General features: G+C 51.2%; 1 protein-coding gene across 3 annotated transcripts; it reads left to right on the top strand.

The window, feature by feature from the left end:
* The first annotated feature begins 17,149 nt into the window (after positions 1–17,149).
* Positions 17,150–21,009, top strand: LOC103170959 (leucine-rich repeat-containing protein 25). Of its 3 annotated transcripts, none has more exons than XM_029049836.2 (3): positions 17,150–17,466; positions 18,475–19,288; positions 20,241–21,009. In XM_029049836.2, the coding sequence occupies exons 2-3, from the start codon at positions 18,483–18,485 to the stop codon at positions 20,395–20,397; spliced, it is 963 nt and encodes a 320-aa protein (XP_028905669.1). In that variant the 5' UTR covers positions 17,150–17,466; positions 18,475–18,482; the 3' UTR covers positions 20,398–21,009. The 3 variants fall into 3 exon arrangements, with proteins under 3 accessions (XP_028905669.1, XP_028905666.1, XP_028905670.1); XM_029049833.2 differs by having other exon boundaries at positions 17,152–17,466; positions 20,238–21,009; XM_029049837.2 differs by having other exon boundaries at positions 17,153–17,466; positions 18,674–19,288; positions 20,238–21,009.
* The last annotated feature ends 1,801 nt before the right edge of the window (positions 21,010–22,810 follow it).

Genomic DNA, 22,810 nt, shown 5'->3' with positions numbered 1-22,810 from the left:
CCCTTCTCTTGGAAAAACTATCTAACCTTGGTTTGACCAACACAATTCTCTTCTGGTTCTCCTCCTACTGCTCTGGCTGTTCCTTCTCATTCTCTTCCATTGACTCCACTTCTACCTCTCACCCAATAAATGTGAGTGTCCCTCAAGGCCCTGTTCTAGGTCTAATCAATCAATAGTATTTATTCAGTGCTTAATATGAACAGAGCACTATACTAAGCACTTGAGAAAGTTCAGTACAGTAGAGTTGGCAGACAGGATCCCTGCCCATAAGAACTTTTTTAGTGGTATATGTTAATGCATTTCCTATGTGCCAGGCACTGTTGTAAGTGCTGGGGTAGCTACAAGCTAATAAATTGGACACAGTCCCTGTCCCACATGGGGCTCACAGCCTTAATCCCCATTTTACAGGTGAGGGAACTGGGGCACAGAGGAGCTCCCCCTCCACCTGCGCCTCGGACCCCATTCCCTCTCACCTTCTTAAAACCATCGCCCCTGCCCTCCTCCCTTCCTTAACTTCTATTTTTAACCACTCAATCTCCAAGGGCTCCTTCCCCTCTGCCTTCAAACACGCCCACGTCTCCCCCATCCTAAAAAAACCCGCTCTTGACCCCACTTCCCCCTCCAGTTATCGTCCTATCTCCCTACTACCCTTCCTTTCCAAAATCTTAGAACGAGTCGTCTACAATCGATGCCTAGAATTCCTTAACTCCCATTCTCTCCTAGACCCCCTCCAATCTGGCTACCGTCCCCTCCACTCTACCGAGACTGCTCTCTCTAAGGTCACCCATGACCTCCTTCTTGCCAAATCCAATGGCTCCTACTCCATTCTGATCCTCCTTGACCTCTCTGCTGCCTTTGACACTGTCGACCATCCCCTCCTCCTCCATACCTTATCTCACCTTGGCTTCACGGACTCTGTCCTCTCCTGGTTCTCCTCTTACCTCTCTGGCCGATCATTCTCGGTCTCCTACGCTGGAGCCTCCTCCCCCTCCCATCCTTTAACTGTTGGAGTTCCTCAAGGGTCAGTTCTTGGCCCTCTTCTGTTCTCCATTTACACTCACTCCCTCGGTGAACTCATCCGCTCTCACGGCTTTGACTACCATCTCTACGCAGATGACACGCAGATCTACATCTCCGCCCCTGTCCTCTCCCCCTCCCTTCAGGCTCGCATCTCCTCCTGCCTCCAGGACGTCTCCACCTGGATGTCGGCCCGCCACCTAAAACTCAACATGAGCAAGACTGAGCTCCTCATCTTCCCTCCCAAGCCCGGTCCGCTCCCAGACTTCTCCATCACCGTGGATGGCACGACCATCCTTCCCGTCCCGCAGGCCCGCAATCTCGGTGTCATCCTTGACTCGTCCCTCTCGTTCACCCCACACATCCTATCCGTTACCGAGACCTGCCGGTTTCACCTCTACGATATCGCCAAGATCCGCCCTTTCCTCTCCACCCAAACGGCTACCTTACTATTACGGGCTCTCGTTATATCCCGGCTAGACTACTGTGTCAGCCTTCTCTCTGACCTCCCTTCCTCCTCTCTCGCCCCGCTCCGGTCTATTCTTCACTCCGCTGCCCGGCTCATCTTCCTGCAGAAACGATCTGGGCATGTCACTCCCCTTCTTAAACAACTCCAGTGGTTGCCTATCGACCTCTGCTCCAAACAAAAACTCCTCACTCTAGGCTTCAAGGCTCTCCATCACCTTGCCCCTTCCTACCTCTCCTCCCTTCTCTCTTTCTACCGCCCACCCCGCACGCTCCGCTCCTCTGCCGCCCACCTCCTCGCCGTCCCTCGGTCTCGCCTATCCCGCCGTCGACCCCTGGGTCACGTCCTCCCGCAGTCCTGGAACGCCCTCCCTCCTCACCTCCACCAAACTGATTCTCTTTCCCTCTTCAAAACCTTACTTAAAAATCACCTCCTCCAAGAGGCCTTCCCAGACTGAGCTCCTCTTCCCCCTCTACTCCCTCTGCCATCCCCCCTTTACCTCTCCGCAGCTAAAGCCTCATTTTCCCCTTTTCCCTCTGCTCCTCCACCTCTCCCTTCCCATCCCCACAGCACTGTACCCGTCCGCTCAACTGTATATATTTTCGTTACCCTATTTATTTTGTTAATGAATTGTACATCGCCTTGATTCTATTTAGTTGCCATTGTTTTTATAAGATGTTCTTCCCCTTGACGCTGTTTAGTGCCATTGTTCTTGTCTGTCCGTCTCCCCCGATTAGACTGTAAGCCCGTCAAACGGCAGGGACTGTCTCTATCTGTTGCCGACTTGTTCATCCCAAGCGCTTAGTACAGTGCTCTGCACATAGTAAGCGCTCAATAAATACTATTGAATGAATGAATGAATGAATTTGTCTGCTATGTGACCTTGGGCAAGCAATTTAACTTCTTTGTGCCTCAGTTACCTCATTTGTAAAATGCGGATTAAGACTGAGAGCCCCACGTGGGACAACCTGACTACCTTGTATCTACCCCAGTGTTTAGAACAGTGCTTGGCACATAGTAAGTGCTTAACAAATACCATAATTATTATTATTACTATTAGATACCACTGCTATGTGAGTGACTCCCAAATCTACCTCCCTAGTTCCTAACCACTCAGTGCCTCTGCAATCTGGGAAGCAGCATGGCTTAGTGGAAAGAGCACGGGCTTGGGAGTCAGAGGTTGTGAGTTCTAATTCTGGCTCTGCCAATTGTCAACGGAGTGACTTTGGGCAAGTCGCTTGACTGCTCTGAGCCTCAGTTACCTCATCTGTAAAATGGGGATTAGGACTGTGAGCCCCACGTGGGACAACCCTGGTATCTACACCAGTGTTTAGAACAGTGCTTGGCACATAGTAAGTGCTTAACAAATCGATCCCATCCCATCCGTCTTTCCAATAGCATCTCGCCTCACCTTGCCGCCCTGTCCTCTCTTCCCACTCTCGACGATCAGGTCTCCGCTCTCAACTCCACCCTCTCTACTCATCTCGACTCTCTCGCCCCCCTTTCCCTCCGCCGCTCTCGCTCCACTAACCCACAGCCCTGGATCACCTCCTCCGTCCGCCTCCTACGCTCCTATGCTCGAGCTGCTGAGCGCTGCTGGCGAAAGTCCAAGCACCAAGCCGACCTCACACACTTCAAATTTATCCTTTCCTGCCTTAACTCTGCCCTCTCCTCCGCCAGGCAAAGCTTCTTCTCCTCCCTCATCGACACCCATGCCCGTCACCCCCGCCGATTGTTCCGGACCTTTAACTCTCTCCTTAGGCCCCCTGTTCCTCCCCCTCCCCCATCTCTCACCCCTAATGATCTGGCCACCTATTTCCTCACGAAAATCAACACGATCAGGTCTGAGCTCCCCAAAGTCACCCCTCCGCCTCTCCCCTCCCCCCAACAACCCCCTCCCCTACTTTCCCATCCTTCCCTGCAGTATCCTCAGAGGAGATCTCCTCCCTCCTCGCAAGTGCCACCCCCTCCACCTGCGCCTCGGACCTCATTCCCTCTCACCTTCTTAAAACCATCGCCCCTGCCCTCCTCCCTTCCTTAACTTCTATTTTTAACCACTCAATCTCCAAGGGCTCCTTCCCCCTGCCTTCAAACACGCCCACGTCTCCCCCATCCTAAAAAAACCCGCTCTTGACCCCACTTCCCCCTCCAGTTATCGTCCTATCTCCCTACTACCCTTCCTTTCCAAAATCCTAGAACGAGTCGTCTACAATCGATGCCTAGAATTCCTTAACTCCCATTCTCTCCTAGACCCCCTCCAATCTGGCTTCCGTCCCCTCCACTCTACTGAGACTGCTCTCTCTAAGGTCACCCATGACCTCCTTCTTGCCAAATCCAATGGCTCCTACTCCATTCTGATCCTCCTTGACCTCTCTGCTGCCTTTGACACTGTCGACCATCCCCTCCTCCTCCATACCTTATCTCACCTTGGCTTCACGGACTCTGTCCTCTCCTGGTTCTCCTCTTACCTCTCTGGCCGATCATTCTCGGTCTCCTACGCTGGAGCCTCCTCCCCCTCCCATCCTTTAACTGTTGGAGTTCCTCAAGGGTCAGTTCTTGGCCCTCTTCTGTTCTCCATTTACACTCACTCCCTCGGTGAACTCATCCGCTCTCACGGCTTTGACTACCATCTCTACGCAGATGACACGCAGATCTACATCTCCGCCCCTGTCCTCTCCCCCTCCCTTCAGGCTCGCATCTCCTCCTGCCTCCGGGACGTCTCCACCTGGATGTTGGCCCGCCACCTAAAACTCAACATGAGCAAGACTGAGCTCCTCATCTTCCCTCCCAAGCCCGGTCCGCTCCCAGACTTCTCCATCACCGTGGATGGCACGACCATCCTTCCCGTCCCGCAGGCCCGCAATCTCGGTGTCATCCTTGACTCGTCCCTCTCGTTCACCCCACACATCCTATCCGTTACCAAGACCTGCCGGTTTCACCTCTACAATATCGCCAAGATCCGCCCTTTCCTCTCCACCCAAACGGCTACCTTACTATTACGGGCTCTCGTTATATCCCGGCTAGACTACTGTGTCAGCCTTCTCTCTGACCTCCCTTCCTCCTCTCTCGCCCCGCTCCGGTCTATTCTTCACTCCGCTGCCCGGCTCATCTTCCTGCAGAAACGATCTGGGCATGTCACTCCCCTTCTTAAACAACTCCAGTGGTTGCCTATCGACCTCCGCTCCAAACAAAAACTCCTCACTCTAGGCTTCAAGGCTCTCCATCACCTTGCCCCTTCCTACCTCTCCTCCCTTCTCTCTTTCTACCGCCCACCCCGCACGCTCCGCTCCTCTGCCGCCCACCTCCTCGCCGTCCCTCGGTCTCGCCTATCCCGCCGTCGACCCCTGGGTCACGTCCTCCCGCGGTCCTGGAACGCCCTCCCTCCTCACCTCCGCCAAACTGATTCTCTTTCCCTCTTCAAAACCCTACTTAAAAATCACCTCCTCCAAGAGGCCTTCCCAGACTGAGCTCCTCTTCCCCCTCTACTCCCTCTGCCATCCCCCCTTTACCTCTCCGCAGCTAAAGCCTCATTTTCCCCTTTTCCCTCTGCTCCTCCACCTCTCCCTTCCCATCCCCATAGCACTGTACTCGTCCGCTCAACTGTATATATTTTCGTTACCCTATTTATTTTGTTAATGAATTGTACATCGCCTTGATTCTATTTAGTTGCCATTGTTTTTACGAGATGTTCTTCCCCTTGACGCTGTTTATTGCCATTGTTCTTGTCTGTCCGTCTCCCCCGATTAGACTGTAAGCCCGTCAAACGGCAGGGACTGTCTCTATCTGTTGCCGACTTGTTCATCCCAAGCGCTTAGTACAGTGCTCTGCACATAGTAAGCGCTCAATAAATACTATTGAATGAATGAATGAATGAACAAATACCATCGTTATTATTATTATTTCACATTCCCTCTTGCCTGCAGATTTTCTCTATCTGGATGAACCAGTGACACCCTAAACTCAGTGTGCCTAAACTGACCTTTGCATCTTCCTTTCCGAATCCACTTCTCCATCTAACTTTCCCATCACAGTCAACAATGGTGCTACCACTCCCAGAGAGGTATAATGCAGATCATTCTGCATTGGACACATTTTTCCTCCTTCCCTCCTTGGGGCTGGGGTTGAAGTTGAGAACAAAGTCTAAGCGAAATAGCAAAGTGGGTTGTGGGGAACAAGGAGTTAAGGGGATCATCTGGGTCAGAGAAACTTGGTGGATCCAAAAGATGGCCACTGTCCTACCCCATTCTACCATTTATTCCTCGGACACTGGCATCTCCTTTTCACTCCCAGGACCAGGTTTAGCTTAGCTGGCCACCAGATGACCTAACGAATTCACTGGGAACTCCACTACCTTCCCAACGTGACCCCCACTATCCCTGCTTCCAATGGGACACGGTGCCGTGGGGAGTTGAGAAGCAGCGTGGCTTAGTGGATAGAGCAAGGGCCTGGAAGTTAGAAGGACCGGGGCTCTAATCCTAGCTCCACTACTTGTCTGTTGTGTGACCTTAGGCAAGTAACTTAACTTCTTTGTGCCTCAGTTACCTCCTCTGTAAAATGGGGAACAAGACCTTGAGCCTCATGTGGGTCAGGGACTGTATCCAACCTGATAAGCTTGTACCTACCCATTTAGTACAGTGCCTGGCTGATAGTAAGCTCTTAACAAATACCAAAAAGATAAAAGTTTTTTTAAAAAAAGCCACTACAGAATGCCCCTGGGTTTCTCTCTCCACCACATGGCTGAGAGAATCCTTCTGGAGCCTGCCATCTCAACACCGGGATGCTGATATCCTCCTCTACCGGGCCATCACGCTGCCTCCCCGGGATCCCCCACTGAAGAGCCTCCATCCCGGCCCACCTTGCACCACCCTAACGGGGTGGAGAAAAGCAGGCGCAGCCTGGCGCTGTTGCCTCAAAACTTTGGGAAGACTGAAGCGGCTGCTGCTGCAGTGGTCACTGTGGTTGCGGTTCTGACAGTGGATTCTGAGCCACAGAGAGCTTGAAATTCTGCTCCTCTAGCTCCAGTATCCTACTGATTTTTCTTTTTATTTTGTATATTTGTCCATGTCCTTATGTTGTCTTAACGTTTTATCTCATCTCTGCTCATGTATCCATTCATTCAATTGTATTTATTGAGCATTTACTGGATGCAAAGCATTCTACTAAGCGCTTGGGAGAGTACAATATGAATTGTACTTCCCAAGCGCTTAATACAGTGCTCTGCACACAGTAAGCACTCAATAAATACAAATGAATGAATAATAAACAGACAAACTTCCTGACCACAGTGAGCTCACAGTCTAGAGGGGGAGGCAGACATTAAGTTAATAAACAAATAAACAAATAAGTTACAGATATATACATAAGTGCCATGAGGCTGGGAAGGGGGTGAATGAAGGGAGCAAGTCAGGATGATGCCGGAGGGAGTGAGAGAAGAGGAGAGGAGGGCTTAGTCAGGGAAGGCTTCTTGGAGGAGATGTGCCTTCATTAGAACAGTGTCTGGCATATAGTAAGCATTTAACAAATACCATTATTATTACTATTAAATATTCATTTTATTAAATAATAATGATAAATGAGCATGGGACTGGGAGGTAGGGGGGAGCAATTGTCTGTCTGATGTCAGGAGGGAGGGCGTTTCAGGCCAGAGGCAGAATCTGGATGAGAGGGTGGTGGAGAGATAGACGAGATAGAGGTACAGTGAGAGGAACGAAGTGTGCGGGCTAGACTTAAGTAGGCGAATAATAATAATTGTCGTATTTGTTAAGCACTTACTGTGTGCCAGGCATTGTACTAAGCCCTGGGGTGGATTCAAGCAAATTGGGTTGGATACAGTTCCTGTCACAAATGGGGGTCCCAGTCTCAAACCCCATTTTAGAGATGAGGTAACTGAGGCCCAGAGAAATGAAGTGATTTGCTCAAGATCAGTGAGGTGAGGTAGGAGGGAGCAAAGTGATTGAGTGTTTTAAAGCCAACGGTGAGGAATTTTTTTGTTCGATGTGGAGGTGGATAATAATAATAATGATGGCATTTGTTAAGTGCTTATTATGTGCCAGGCACTGTACTAAGCGCTGGGGTGAATACAAGCTAACCAGGTTGGACACAGTTCCTGTCCCCCTTGGGTCTCACAGTCTTAATCCCCATTTTACAGAAGAGGTAACTGAGGCCCAGAGAAGTGAAGTGACTTGCCCAAGGTCACACAGCAGACAAGGGGCAGAGCCGGAACTAGAACCCATGACCTTCTGACTCCCAGGCCCATGCTCTATCCACTTCCCCATGCTGGAGTTTCTTGAGGAGTGGGAAACAATGAATGTTTTTGTAGGAAAATGATCTGGGTAGCAGCATGGAGTATGGACTGAGGTGGGGAGAGGCAAGAGGCAGGGAGGTCAAGAAAGAGTCTGATACAGTAATCCAGGTGGGATAGGATAAGTGATAATATTCATGTGGTAGTTTGAATGGAGAGGAAAAGGTGGATTTTAGCGATGTTGTGAAGGTAGAACTGACAGGATTTAGTGATAGAGTGAATATGTGGGTTGAATGAAAGAGAGGAGTCAAGGATAATGCTAAGGTTACGGGCTCGTGAGAGAGGAAGGATGGTGATGCTGTCTACAGTGATGGGAAAGTGAGCGGGAAGACAGGGTTTGGGTGGGAAGATAAGAAGTTCAGTTTTAGCCATATTAGGTTTAAGGTGCGTGGCTTAGTGGATACAGCACAGTCCTGGGAGTTAGAAGGACCTGAGTTCTAATCCCAGCTCTGCCACATGTCTGCTGTGTGACCTTGGGCAAGTCACTTAACTTCTCTGGGCCTCGGTTACCTCATCTGTAAAGTGGGATTTGAGACTGGGAGCCCCATGTGTGACAGGGACTGTGCACAGCCCAATTTGCTTGAAGCCACCCCAGTGCTTAGTACAGTGATTGGCACCATTATTATTATTATGTCTTGAAGGCAGGAAGAAATGTGAGACTACAGAGAGGGAGAGCGATCAGGGCTGGAGATGTAGATTTGGATATCTCCGCATAGAGGTGGTAGTTCAAGCCATGGGAGCGAATGAGTTCACCAAGAGAGTGGGTGTAGATGGAGAATTGACGGGGATCCAGAACTGAACCTTGAGGGACCCCCACAGTTAGGGGGTGGGAGGCAGAGGAGGAGCCCATGAAAGAGACTGAGAATGAGAAGCCAGAGAGATAGGAGGAGAACCAGGAGAGGATAGTGTCAGTGAAGCCAAGGTTGGATACTGTTTCCAAGAGAAGATGGTGGTCGACAGTGTCAAAGGCAGCTGAGAGGTCAAGAGGGATTAAGATGGAGTAGAGGTTATCGGATTTGGCAAGAAGGAGATCACTGGTGACCTTTGAGAGGGTAGTTTTTATGGAGTGAAGGAGATGGAAGCCAGATTGGAGGTGGTCAAGGAGAGAATTGGAGAAGATGAACTTGAAATGGCAGGTGTAGGAGGGAGATGGGGTGATAATTGAAGGGAGCCTTGGGTCAAGGGAAGTTTTTTTGTAGGATAGGGAAGATATAGGCATGTTTGAAAGCAGTGGTGAAGAAGCCAATGGAGAGGGAACAGTTGAATATGGCAGTCAGGGAGGGAAGAAGGGAGCAGGCAAGTATTTTGATAAGGTGCGAAGGAATGGGGTCAGATGCACAGTTGGAGGGGGTGGATTTTGAGAGAAGGCAGGAGATGTCCTCTAGAGATACTGCTGGGAAAGATGATTCTACTGGGAAAGATTGTTGTCAGTCTCTTCTCCTCACCTTCTCTTTTTAGATTGGGAGCCCCTTGAGGACCAAGCTAATTCCCAACTGTGTATTCTTTTCTAGTGCTTAGTACAGTGCTCTGCACATAGTAAGGACTTAATAAATACAATTACTACTACTACTAGACATGGGGTGGGGAGAGGTAGGGAAGAGGGGGAGTGACTTTTTGGTCATGGGGAAACAGCATGGTCTAGTGGAAAGAGCACTGGCCTAGGAGTCAAAGGACTTGGGGTCTAATCCTGGCTCCATCACTAGTCTGCTGTGTGACCTTGGGCAAATCATGCAACTTCTCTGTGCCTCAGTTTCCTAATCTCTAAAGTGGGGGTTTAATGACTGTTCTCCCTCCTACTTAGACCATGAACCCCTTGTGGGACAGGAATTGTGTACAATCTGATGATCTCGTATTTACCCCAGGTCGTAGTTTAGTGCTTATGACACGGACTCTGGTGAACTCCCCTTTCTGAGCCAGAGTCAGGCACACCTTATTTTTCATTTACTTCTCCCAGTGCTGGATGTGTCTGATTTGTGGTTCTGCCACAATCTGCCCTGAGCCTATCCCTTCCTAACCTTGACTGGTCTCACTTCCTCTCTGAGGTATGGGAACCAGGACCTATATTGTTAAGTCCTAACATAACAAGGGGAAGGGGAAGGGAGAAGGAGGAGATTGGAGAGAGGGAGAAGAGGGAGATAGGCATTCTTGGTTCTTTCTCTCTGCCTCTTTGTCTCTCTGTCTACCACCTGTCTCTCTGTCTCTCTCTCTTTCCATATCCTCACTAGACTATATTGGTCGTGACTGGAACTGTTTTCCCATTTCTAGGTTTGGTCAGCAGGGAGTTAGCATTTGAAAATTGTTCTCACAGGAAGTTTTGCAATCAAAAATGTCAACAGATTCAAGAGGGACTTGGTTATATTCATGGAGCAGTACATATATAACAAGTTATTTGAGAGGAAATTAAGAAGTGTTAGATGATCCATCCTTAATCATGAGGGTGGGTGTCTAGGAGGGCACCTATCACATTCCCTCTAGACTGCAAGCTCCTTGTGGGCAGGGACCATGTTTACCAAATCTGTTATATTATCCTCTCCCAGGTGCTTAGCACACAGTAAGCACTCAATAAATACTATTGATTGATTGTCCATCCAGGTATCTTGTTTTTTTTAAAAAACGGCATTTGTTAAGCACTGACTATGTGTGTAGCACTGTTCTAAGCACTGAGGTAGATACAAGCTAATGTGATTGGACACAGTCCCTGTCTCACATGGAGCTTACCGCCTTAATCCCCATTTTACAGATGAGGGAACTGAGACACAGTGAAGTTAAGTGATTTGCCCAAGGCCACACAGCAGACAAGTGGCTGATCCAGGATTAGAATCCTGGTCCTTTTGACTCCCAGGCCCATGCTTTATCCACTAGACCATGCCGCTTCTCCTCTTGTTGTCACGGATACAGAAGATGGGCCTGAATGGACCATTGGCCTGACTCAAGAATGGCCTTGGAAATGCACTCTGCTATTGAGAACCTGACCCTGGCTGGACCAGTCCCCATGCAAGCGAGAAACCCCCATTCCCTGTCCCCCAAACCAGGGCAGACCAGCCATTACTCCTTGGAGGCTTCCAAAGGGATGTCCTGAAACAGCCCCTCTGTCTCTCTGTGGAATTGTGGGAGAAATGTCCTCCCCAGGTCTCCCACTCCCCAGAGCATCCAGCTTGTCAGGCCCCTCTTTCTAGCTATTCTGAATAAGCCCTCCACTCCTCTTCTCCCATTCCCTTCTGCGCCATTCTTACTTGCTCCTTTATTCATCCTCCCTCCCCTCCCCATAGTACATATGTATATATCTGTAAATTATTTATTTATCTATCTGTTATTTATATTAATGTCTGTTTTCCCCTCTAGACTGTGAGCTCTTTGTGGGCAAGAACGTGTCTCTTTGTTGTTATATTGTACTCTCCCAAGTGCTTAATACAGTGCTTTGCACACAGTAAGTGCTCAATAAATGCAATTGAATGAATGAATGAATTCTGCCTGGACCGTGGCTCAGCGCTTCCTCCCTCCAGGCTGGGGGTAGAATGATGTTTTTTCCACCTTCTCCACCCCCAGTTTCCCCTGGCACACCACCCGAGGGAGAGTTGCAACAACCGGACTTTCATTTCCCTATTTCTGTTTCCTCCCTTGACTGGAACCCTAAGGCAGGGGAAGGGTGGGAGGACGGGAGGGGGGGGGAGGGGGGGAGGCACGTTAAGGGATCTGGGCCATGAGGGGGTCAGGAGTGGGCGAGGGGGTCGGTCACAAGGTCTCCTGGGGTTGGGTGTGGGGGGGAGGGCCCTCCATGGAGGGATAAGCTGACTCAGAGACCAGAGTTCAGGGCTCTGCAACCCAATTTTGAAAACAGCAACAATCAGCAAAGGTGAGGAAGGAAGAGGAGAGGGGAAGTGGTGGAGAGAAACAGGAGAGAGCAGGGTGCCTCAGCTAGCTTTGGACGCCCTCTTTCTTCTTCCCTTTCTGGAGTTCTTACCCATTCCCAACCACAGGGGCCATCTCAGGCTGCCTGAGGGAATTCAAGCCCCTTGGACATGAGCCCATCCTTCCCTACTAGTAATCCAGATTGGGGAAAATCCCCTCCAGTGGACATCCTGGCATGAGACACATTACCTCATGCATAGTGACTGCCCTTAGTCTGTGAAGACAGCAGGGACAAACTAGGGACAACAGCATCCCAGACAGAGTAAGTTATTGGCCCAGGGTAAAGCTGGCTTTGTGGATAAATAATAATAGTAAATAATAACTATGGTGTTTTTAAAGCACTTACTATGTGCCAAGCACTGTTCTAAGCACTGGGGTAGATACAGGTATTCAGGTTGTCCCACCTGGGGCTCACACTTTTAATCCCCATTTTACAGATGCGATAACTGAGGCATAGAGAAGTTAAGTGACTTGCTCAAGGTCTCTCAGCAGACAAGTGGCAGAGCCAGGATTAGAACCCACGTCCTCTGACTCCCAAGCCCGTGCTCTTTCCACTGAGGGAGAGAATGTATGTTGTTTGGAGAGTTTGTTGGTTGGTGGTTAATATTAAAAGTCACCATATCTGTTAAGCACTTACTATGTGTCACGCACTGTCCTAAGGGGTGGGGTATATCCAATATTAGCATATCGGACATAGTCCCTGTCCCACATGGTGCTCTCAGTTTAAGGGAATGGAAGAACAGGCATCTTATCCTCATTTTATAGATGAGGAAACTGAAGCACAGATGAGTCAAGTGATTTGAACGACGTCACACAGCAGTCAAGAAGCAGAGCCAGGATTAGCACCCAGGTCCTCTGACTCCCAGACCCGTGCTCTTTCCCCTAGGCCATACATCTTCAGCAGCAAGAGCATCTATTGAGTACTCATTGTGTGCAGAGCACCTCACTATGCATTTGGGAGCGTTCAACAGAAGTAAAAGACATAATCCCTGCCCTCAGTCTAAGTGGAGAAAGAAGCACACAAAAATTGCCAAAAATATAATAGGTTGGTTAGCTGGTGAGCTTCTTAGTGCCTGCTGGTTTGGGTTAAGAGGCAGTCTTCCCCCTCCTCTTCATTCATTCATTCATTAATTCATTCATTCATATTTATTAAGCACTTACTGTATAGAGCACTGTACTAAGCACTTGGTAGAGTACAGTATAACAATAAACAGACACTATCTCTGCCCACATGAGCTTACAGTCTAGAGGACATAAAATCTATCCCCTCCACCTATGACTCTGACCCCATCCTTTCTCACCTTATTACAACACTTGTCCCCTCTATTCTCCCCTCCCTCACTGCCATCTTCAACTGCTCACTCTCCATGGCTCCTTCCCCACTGCTCTAAAACATGCCCATGTCTCCCCATCTTAAAAACCCTCCACTGACCCCCCCATGGCTCCCACCAGTTATCAATCAATCACATTAAGTGCTTACTGTGTGCAGAGCACTGTACTAAGCACTTGGGAGAGTATGTATAGCAATATAACAGAGTTGGTAGACACGTTCCCTGACCACTCTTTTCCAGGCTCCTTGAGCTAGTTGTCTACACTCGCTGCCTCTATTTCCTCTCCTCTAATTCTCTAACCCACCCCCCCAACCCAAGTCTGGCTTTTGCCTCCTTAACCCCATGGAAAAGGCCCTCTGTGACATCACTCAAAACCTACTTCTTGCCAAATCCAACGGGCTCTACTCCTTCTTCATTATCATAATAAGTTACCTTTATTATTAATAATGATAATAATAATAATGATGATAATTGCAGTATTTGTTAAGTGCTTACTATATGCCAGACGCTGTACTAAGCACTGGGGTGGATACAAGCAAATCGGGTTGGACACAGTCCCTGTCCCACTTGGGGCTCACAGTCTCAATTCCTATTTTACAGATGAGGTATCTGAGGCACAGAGAAGTAAAGCGACTTGCCCACAAGCAGGCAGCAGGCAAGAGGTGGAAGAGGGATTAGAACCCATGTCCTTCTGACTCCCTGGTTCATGCTCCATCCACTACACCATGCTACTCCACCTTTGACACAGTGGATAGCCCCCTTCCTCTGGAAACATTAAGTAGCTTTGGCTTCACAGACACTGCCCTCTCCTATCTCTCTGGTCTTTCCTTTCCGCGTCTCCTCCTCGGCCTCCCATCTTCTAACTGTGGAAGTCCCTCAAGGCTCAGTTGTGGGTCCCCTTCTATTCTCCATATACACCCACTCCCTTGGAGAATTCATTCGCTCCCACGGCTTCAACTACCTCTACCTCTCCAGCCCTGACCTCTCTCCTTCTTTGCAGTCTCACATTTCTCACTCCACCCTCAGCCCCACAGACCTAATGTTTCTATCCATAATTAATTTTAATATCTGTCTCCCCTTCTAGACTGTAAGCTCCTTGTGGGCAGGAAACCTATCTATGAATCTGCTGTATTATACTCTTCCAAGCACTTAGTACAGTACTCTGCACACAGAAAGCACTCAAAAAATCAGGCAAGTAGGGTCTTAGGTGCTTTGGCTTTAAACAAAGAGAAGAGCAACAGAATGCTAGAGTAGGGGGAGGAGGAAAGTACCTACATCATAAATCTAGACATCTCCTGGCCGAGAAGAAAACAAATGATCCCTTGTAGTGACCACAACCTTTTCAATTGCCTCCTCTCTCACAGTCCTCCTCCCCGTAAATCTGCACTACTCCCTCACAGAGACCTCCGCTCTCTTGACCCCATCCATCTCACTCAGCACATCACACCCCACCTAGCCTCCCTATCCATTCTGCCCACTCTTGATGACCCAGTAGATGCTCTCAACTCCACCCTCTCTACTCAACTTAACTCACTCACTCCCCTATCCCTTCATCACTCTCGCACCACTAACCCCCAGCCCCGGATCACCTCCACCATCAGCCTCCTTCTCTGTTATGCTCGAGCAGCTGAACACTGCTGGCAGAAATCTAAGCACCAGGCCAAATTTGTGCACTTTAAGTTTGTCCTTTCTTGCCTAAACTCTGCCCGCTCCTCTGCCCGGCAAAACTATTTCTCTTCCCTTATTGACACCCATGCCCATCAACCTTGTCAGTTGTTCCGGCCATTTAAACTCCCTCCTCAGGCCCCCTGTCTTTCCCTCTCCCCGATCCCTCACTCCCAACGATCTGGCCACCTACTTCATTAAGAAAATTTACATCATCAGGCCTGAGCTACCCAAAATCACCCCTCCCCCTCCCCCATCCCCCCCACTCGTCCCCCTCTTCTACTTTCCAACCCTTCACAGCAGTATCTTCAGAGGAGATCTCCTCCCTCCTCTCAAGTGCCACCCCCTCCACATGCGCATCAGACCCCATTCCCTCCCACCTTATAAAAACTTTTGCCCCTCCCCTCCTCCCCTTCTTAACTTCCATCTTCAACCACTCACTCTCCAATGGCTTCTTCCCCTCTGCCTTCAAACATGCCCACATCTCCCCCATCCTAAAAAAAACCTCCCTTGATCCCACAGTCCCCTCCAGTTATCACCCCATCTCCCTTCTACCCTTAATAATAATAAATAATGTTGGTATTTGTTAAGTGCTTACTATGTGCAGAGCACTGTTTTAAGCACTGGGGCAAATACAGGGTAATCAGGTTGTCCCACGTGAGGCTCACAGTTAATCCCCATTTTACAGATGAGGTAACTGAGGCACAGAGAAGTTAAGTGACTTGCCCACAGTCACACAGCTGACAGGTGGCAGAGCAGGATTCGAACCCATGACCTCTGACTCCAAAGCCCGGGCTCTTTCCACTGAGCCACACTGCTTCTCTTCCTCTCCAAACTCCTGGGTAGGGTCATCTACACCTGCTGCCTTGAATTTCTCTCCTCCAATTCTCTCCTGGATCCCCTCCAATCTGGCTTCCGTCCCCTCCACTCCACTGAAACTGCCCTCTCAAAGGTCACCATTGACTTCCTTCTTGAAAAATCCAACGGCTTCTACTCCATCCTAATCTTCCTCGACCTCTCAGCTGCCTTTGACACTGTGGACCACCCCCTTCTCCTCAACACATTATCCAACCTTGGCTTCACTGACTGTCCTCTCCTGGCTCTCCTCTTATCTCTCTGGCCTTTCATTCTCAGTCTCCTTCGTGGGGTCCTCCTCTCCCTCCCGTCCCCTAACTGTAGGGGTTCCTCAAAGATCAGTTCTTGGTCCCCTTCTATTCTCCTTCTACACTCACTCCCTTGGTGAACTCATTTGCTCCCACGACTTCAACTATCATCTATATGTGGATGATACCCAAATCTATATCTCCTTCCCTGTTCTCTCTGCCTCCCTCCAGGCTTGCATCTCCTCCTGCCTTCTGTACATCTCCACCTAGATGTCCTCCCGCCACCTAAAACTCAAAATGTCCGAGACAGAGCTTCTTATCTTCCCTCTCCAACCCTGTCCTCTCCCTGACTTTCCCATCACTGTGGACAACACAACCATCCTTCCAGTCTCACAAACCTGCAACCTTGGTGTCATCCTTGACTCCCCTCTCTCATTCACCCCACACATCCAATCTGTCACCCAAACCTGCCGGTCTCACCTTCACGAACATCACCAAGATCCACCCTTTCCTCTCCATACAAAACCGCTACCACTTTAGTACAGTCACTCACCCTATCCCGACTGGATTACTGCATCAACCTCCTTTCTGACCTCCCAACATCCTGTCTCTCCCCACTTCAGTCCATACTTCACTCTGTTGCCCAGATTATCTTTCTACAGAAACGTTCTGGGTATGTCACCTGCCTCCTCAAAAATCTCCAGTGGTTGCCTATCCACCTCCGTGTCAAGCAAAAACTCTTCACTATTGGCTTCAAAGCTCTCCATCACCTTGCCCCCTCTTACCTCATCTCCCTTCTCTCCTTCTACATCCTAGCCTGCACACTCTGCTCCTCTGGTGCTAACCTTCTCACTGTGCCTCATTCTCTCTTGTCCCGCTGTCGACCCCTGGCCCACGTCCTACCTGTGGCCTGGAACACTCTCCCTCCTCAAATCCGCCAATCACTCTGACCCCCTTCAAAGGCCCACTAAAGGCTCACCTCCTCCAAGAGGCCCTCCTAGACTAAGCCCCCCTCTTCCTCAGCTCCCCCTCCCCTCTGCGTCACCCCCGACTTGCTCCCTTTGCTCTACCCGCCCTCCCTGCTCCACAGCACTTGTGCATATATGTACAAATCTATGATTCTATTTATTTATATTAATGCCTGTTTATTTGTTTGTAAATATGTGTAAATATCTATAATTCTATTTATTTATATTGATGCCTGTTTACTTGTTTCGATGTCTGTCTCCCCCCTTCTAGCCGGTGTGGGCAGGGATTGTCTCTGTTTCTGAATTGTACTTTCTAAGCGCTTAGTACAGTGCTCTGCACACAGTAAGTGCTCAGTAAGTACAATTGAATGAATGAATGATAGGCTTGGGCTTCAGCTTCCTTCTAACTAGGGTTGTGAAGGCATGAGTGAGTATTGTACAATTCTCAGGCCCTTGGACAAAGGGGAGGGAGGATAGGGGCGGACCTCTCAGCTTTTTCATTCTTTCCTACCATGAACCACCAGTTCTCGCAATCGGCTGGCGACCAGTCTGTTCCTTTTCTCTTTTAGCCGCTGAGTCCCACTTGCCGAGCAGACAGACTTATTGCTGTGCTGGGAGAGGAAGCAGCCTGGACACCCAGAAGCAGGGGCCCTTTCTCTGTGGGAAGAAGAGAAGGTGCTAGACCTCTTCGAGACACCTTATCCAGGTGAGAAGTCTTCTCCCCTTTCCAAGTGTAATCGTCTGTCCCCTCCAGAAAGGCCCTCATTGCTGGGGGCAGCAGGACCTCAGTGTCCTGACTTGTGAAATGGGGCAGACAACGCAGGGAGCCCCCAACGGGAGCTTTTGGCTGCTAGGGACAAGAAAGAGACTTGGGCTTTCCTCGATGGCTCCCTTCTCTTCTACCCTCCCCACCAGGCCCCCTGGCTTGTCCAAGATTTACCCCCTCATCTCCTCAGCGTCATCCCTTTGGGGTGACTCACCCTCACTCTCTGAGTTTGCAGTCTGGCTTCGCTCAAGAGGCGATGGAACCGGAAAACCTCAACTGCAGGAAATATGCAGTGTCTGCAGCCTCACACTATCTCCCCACTGGCCTTCAGTCTCCAGCCCCAACCTGGGTTTCCCTGGTGCATCCAGCAACAGCCCGAAAGGCTGCCAGGGCATAGGGGCTGGTCTCTGGCCTCTTTTCTTTGCGGGGCAGATGGGGGGTGGGGTGGGGTGAATGCTAATTTGCATAAAGTCCCATCCAGGCCAATAAAGAGTCAGGCTGGGACTCCAGGGGCGTGAGAAGTCGAGGTGGAGAAAAGGGATGAGAATGGGGTTAGTGGAAAGGATGAGACACAGAACAGGGATGAAGGAAGATCGGAGAGATATCTACCCCTGAAGGGCAGGAAAAGAAACTTGGGATATTTCCCCCAGCCTCCTTCTCATGTCCCCGGTCAGCCACAGCTCAGCACAGGCTCCCTGGTGTGGGTGGAGGGGTGAAAGGAGTGGGATCGGGATCCGAGCAGTGGGGCTTGATTTTTGAAAATGAGACGACAAAGAAACAGGTCCCCAGGCTCTTCACTGGCTCCATCCTGACACCGCCTCAAACACCCTCTTCCAGGCTGCCCCTCCCCCCCACCCCACCTCACGGTGGAATTCATGGCAGTGGGACAGGACTTGAGGACAAAGGGGTAGGGGGGAGGGCTCAGTCCCTAACCCTGGTTCTCCCCAGACATTAGGATGAAGGCCTCCCTGGCCTCTATGTTGTTGTTGTTGCTGCTGCTGCTATGGGGACCTCCCTGTGGTGCCCAGTGCTTCAGTAACCAGAGCCTAGTGGAGGGTACACTGAACGTAAGCTACCAGAAGAATTGCACATGGCTGGACTGGAATGACTTTCTTGGTATAAACAACCTGACCCTCCTGAACCTCAGCCACAACCAGCTGATGGAACTGCGGGGGAGTTTCCAGAACCTGACCATCTCCCACCTTGATCTGTCGGCGAACCGACTGCAAAAGTTTCTGCTGGACTCCTTGGGCCACTTGGAGTATCTCAACCTGTCCGGTAACCCTCAGCTGGCCGCGGTCCCCCACAATGTGGCAAGCCACTGCTGGCTGAAACTGCGAGTGGACTGTCGCTGCAATGTGGCAGGAAGCGTGGTCCTTGCCCGCAACTGCTCGTCTGCCCATCCGGAGTGCAGCCACCTGCAGGGCAAGGTCCTCGACCTCGCCACCTTCTACTCTGGGTGCCACAACAACCGGATGGCGCTCATCGCGGGGGTCGCTGCCGCCGTAGGAGCTGTCATCATACTGGGTGCCGGAAGCATAGTGGTGTTGGTCAAGCGGAAGCGCCGAAGGGATGTGACAGTGCAGGAGAAGTGGAGCAGCGGCGTGGGGCCAGTTGCTGCCAGCCAGCAGCCCCGCTACAGCAGCCGGAGCCCCGTGGTTCTCGACGGCGCCAATCCCGACGAAGACTACGAAAACGTGTTTGAGGGTAGCCCTGTGGGTGTGCATCTCCAGGAGAGGGACCCAGGAGAAGGGATAAGCAAGTGAGTGATTGAGTAGGGCTCTCCCTCCCTGTCTCCCTCCCTCCCTCCGTCCTCCTACCCCAAGTTGGGCTGTTAAGAGCCAGAAAGGAACAGGAACCAGGCTGGAGGGGAACATCTTTGCAAGCTACCATTGAGTGAGTGTGCAAATGACAGGCAAAGGAGTGTCGGAGCCCTTTGGGCTGCAGGACTGGGGAGGGACAAGGTTTCCCTGGGGCAAGGAAGGGAGTTGGATGGGTGAAGAGATGGTGTCCCTACCTCCAGCCCTTGCTGATTCTTTTAATTTTATGATATTACAGTATCTGTTAAGCACTTACTATGTACCATGTAATATAATAATGTTGGTATTTGTTAAGCGCTTACTATGTGCAGAGCACTGTTCAAAGTGCTGGGGTAGACAGAGGGGAATCAGGTTGTCCCAAGGGGGGCTCACAGTCTTAATCCCCATTTTACAGGTGAGATAACTGAGGCACAGAGAAGTGAAGTGACTTGCCCACAGTCACACAACCGATAAGTGGCAGAGCCGGGCTTCGAACCTATGACCTCTGACACCAAAACCCGGGCTCGTGTACTAAGTACTGGGGTAGATAGAAGATAATCAGGTTGGACACAGTCCTAATCCCCATTTTACAGTTGAGGTAACTGAGGCACAGAGAAGTGAAGTGACTTGCCCACAGTCACACAACCGATAAGTGGCAGAGCCGGGCTTCGAACCTATGACCTCTGACTCCAAAGCCCGGGCTCGTGTACTAAGCACTGGGGTAGATAGAAGATAATCAGGTTGGACACAGTCCTAATCCCCATTTTACAGTTGAGGTAACTGAGGCACAGAGAAGTGAAGTGAGTCACCTGAGGTCACACAGCAGACAAGTGGCGGAACAGGGATTAGAACCCAGGTCCTTCTGACTCCTACTTTCTTTGCCTCCTCCTCTTTTGCCTCCCCCACCCCCAGCAGGGTCAGGCTGCCAGAGGACGAAAGCAACTACATGAACTATAAGAATCTCGAGGACACTGAGCAGCCTATCTACTGCAACCTGCCGGACCTGGGCTACTGCCGCCCATGGGAGTTGGAGACCAACTTCCAGGAGCAGCACATCATGCCAGAACAGTGAAACATTCCCGGCTCAGTCCCACCTCCCCTGGGGCAGCTCAGCCCAGGCCTGGGCCGGACAGCGCAGGACACCTGGGCCCATCAGATCCAAAACCAAGCCCCGAGCTGCGATGGCACAGAGAGGGGTCAGAGACGGAACCAGAGTGAGCCCCAGAGCACCCCCTCTCTCTGAGCTGTGGTCAGGGAGGCATCCTGGTGTTCCCAGGCAGCCTGGACACCTTTTACCCTAACCCCCACCCCCACCCCCGTAATCCTTGGTGATGCTTTCAGACAGGGCAGGTCTCTGAGCTCTCTCTCCTCCAACTTCCCAGGACACAACCGAGTCTCTTCAAGCTCTGTCACCTCAGGAAACCACCTCCCTCTCCTTTCCCCACAGGTGCGTGCAGAAAAGGGAAAGATGATGGCTGCCCCATTCCCTTCTTTAGCTGTAGCCAGGGACCCTGGGGGCAGAGAGGCCTTCTGGAGAGTGAGTATTGAGGAGCAAAAACCTCAGCGCCTTCTTCCGGGTTTGAGGAGTGGGGGTGAGGGAGAAGCTGGGCTTTAGAGCCGGACTGGAATTGGTCACTGAGACATTTCCTTCCTCTTTATAAACCATACACCAAACAGCCTCTCAGCACTACTGGTTTTCCATTTGAGTGTCACCTAGTCTCCTTGACCACAGAGGAGACTTAAGGGTGTTCGGGAAGGGTGGGTGGGTGGGAGCAGAGATCCAGATTGAAGAGATGGTGACTTTTCCCCTCCCATTCCCTGGAGAAGGGACATGCTGCCACCTGGGAAGCCACTGTGCGGCCAACGACGTCACGGCAGGGGTGTTGAGGGGGCCATCGGTGGGTCATCCATCAGCCCAGTAGGGCTTCCATGCCGGGGCACTGCCCTCGACTCTGGGTTTCTCTGGAGCCGCACAGTCACAGCCCTGGGGGAGACTAGGGGAAGCAGAGTGGCTAGGGGAAACAGCGTGACTCAGTGGCAAGAGCACGGGCTTGGGAGTCAGAGGTCATGGGTTCGAATCCCGGCTCTGCCACTTGTCAGCTGTGTGACTGTGGGCAAGTCACTTAACTTCTCTGGGCCTCAGTTACCCCATCGGTAAAATGGGGATGAAGACTGTGAGCCCCACGTGGGACAAACTGATTACTCTGTATCTACCCCAGCGCTTAGAACAGTGCTCTGCACACAGTTATTATTATTATAATTATTAGGGAGACCCGATCGCCTGGTTCCGGGCGGGAGAAGACCCGGCGCTCAGCGGGCCCCATCGAGATCCCTTGCAGAGCGGGAGGCTGATATTGTCCAGGCTGGCCGCTGGGCGGCAGTGTTGCGCAGCCTTGTCCCCCTGCAAAGCCCTTTGCGTTCCCGATGAAGATCCACCTTGCCCCTAAACCTCTCTCATTTACTCATTCATTCAGTCGTATTTCTGGAGCGCTTACTATGTGCAGAGCACTGTACTAAGCGCTTGGGGTAATAATAATAATAATGTTGGTATTTGCTAAGCGCTTACTATGTGCCGAGCACTGTTCTAAGCGCTGGGGTAGATAAAGGGTCATCAGGTTGTCCCACGTGGGGCTCACAGTCTTCATCCCCCTTTTACAGATGAGGGAACTGAGGCACCGAGAAGTCAAGTGACTTGCCAAAGTCACACAGCTGACAGGTGGCGGAGTCGAGATTAGAACCCACAACCTCTGACTCCTAAACCGGTGCTCTTTCCACTGAACCACGTTGCTTCGTACAATTCGGCCACAGATAGAGACAATCCCTGCCCAATGACGGGCTCTCTCGTCTTGCCTCAGCCCGAGGCTCCCCCTTCTCCGACAATCCGGGGAGCTCGGAGTGGCCCAGCTAAGACCGGACTCCCAAGCCACGGTTATGTGTGAGAGGCGTTGAGGGCTTGTCCGTCTAGGGACAAATCTCTCCGTCTCAGCTCTGCCAACGATCGCCTCTCCTCCTCGACTCCCTCCTCCGCTCCAAGAAGGGACCCCTAAAACTGGCTCTCCAGTTCTCGCGGGTTCCCCAGCAGATCCCAGGACTCCTAGGCAGACATCGGATCCCTCTGACCCCTCGGCCAGGCTCCCTCTCCGGTTTTCTCCACCGATCTTTTGGCCTGCCCCTCCCCCACATCTGTTTTGACGCGGAGACTCGTGAAGCCCTCCTCCCCTACCCCTTCGCCCCGCGGAACCACAGAACCCAGCTCCCCCACCCCAGAGCCGGCTCCATTTCCCTTGGAGCGACAGATGAAGGGCGGAGCCACAGGTGGAAGAGCACTTCGGGGCCTCGGGATGGGAGCCCCGGGGACCGGGAAGACAGAACAGGTGACCGGGAGCCGGAGGCGCCCCGAGGAGACGTGGCAGCTGGGGGTAAAGGTGGGCCCCGGGTGGCAGAGCCAGTCCCCACTCCCCCGACAGCTCTAAACTGACAGCCTC

Source organism: Ornithorhynchus anatinus, chromosome X1 (genome assembly GCF_004115215.2).
Source record: "Ornithorhynchus anatinus isolate Pmale09 chromosome X1, mOrnAna1.pri.v4, whole genome shotgun sequence".
Taxonomy (NCBI): domain Eukaryota; kingdom Metazoa; phylum Chordata; class Mammalia; order Monotremata; family Ornithorhynchidae; genus Ornithorhynchus; species Ornithorhynchus anatinus.
This window is presented reverse-complemented; position numbering and strand designations above follow the sequence as displayed.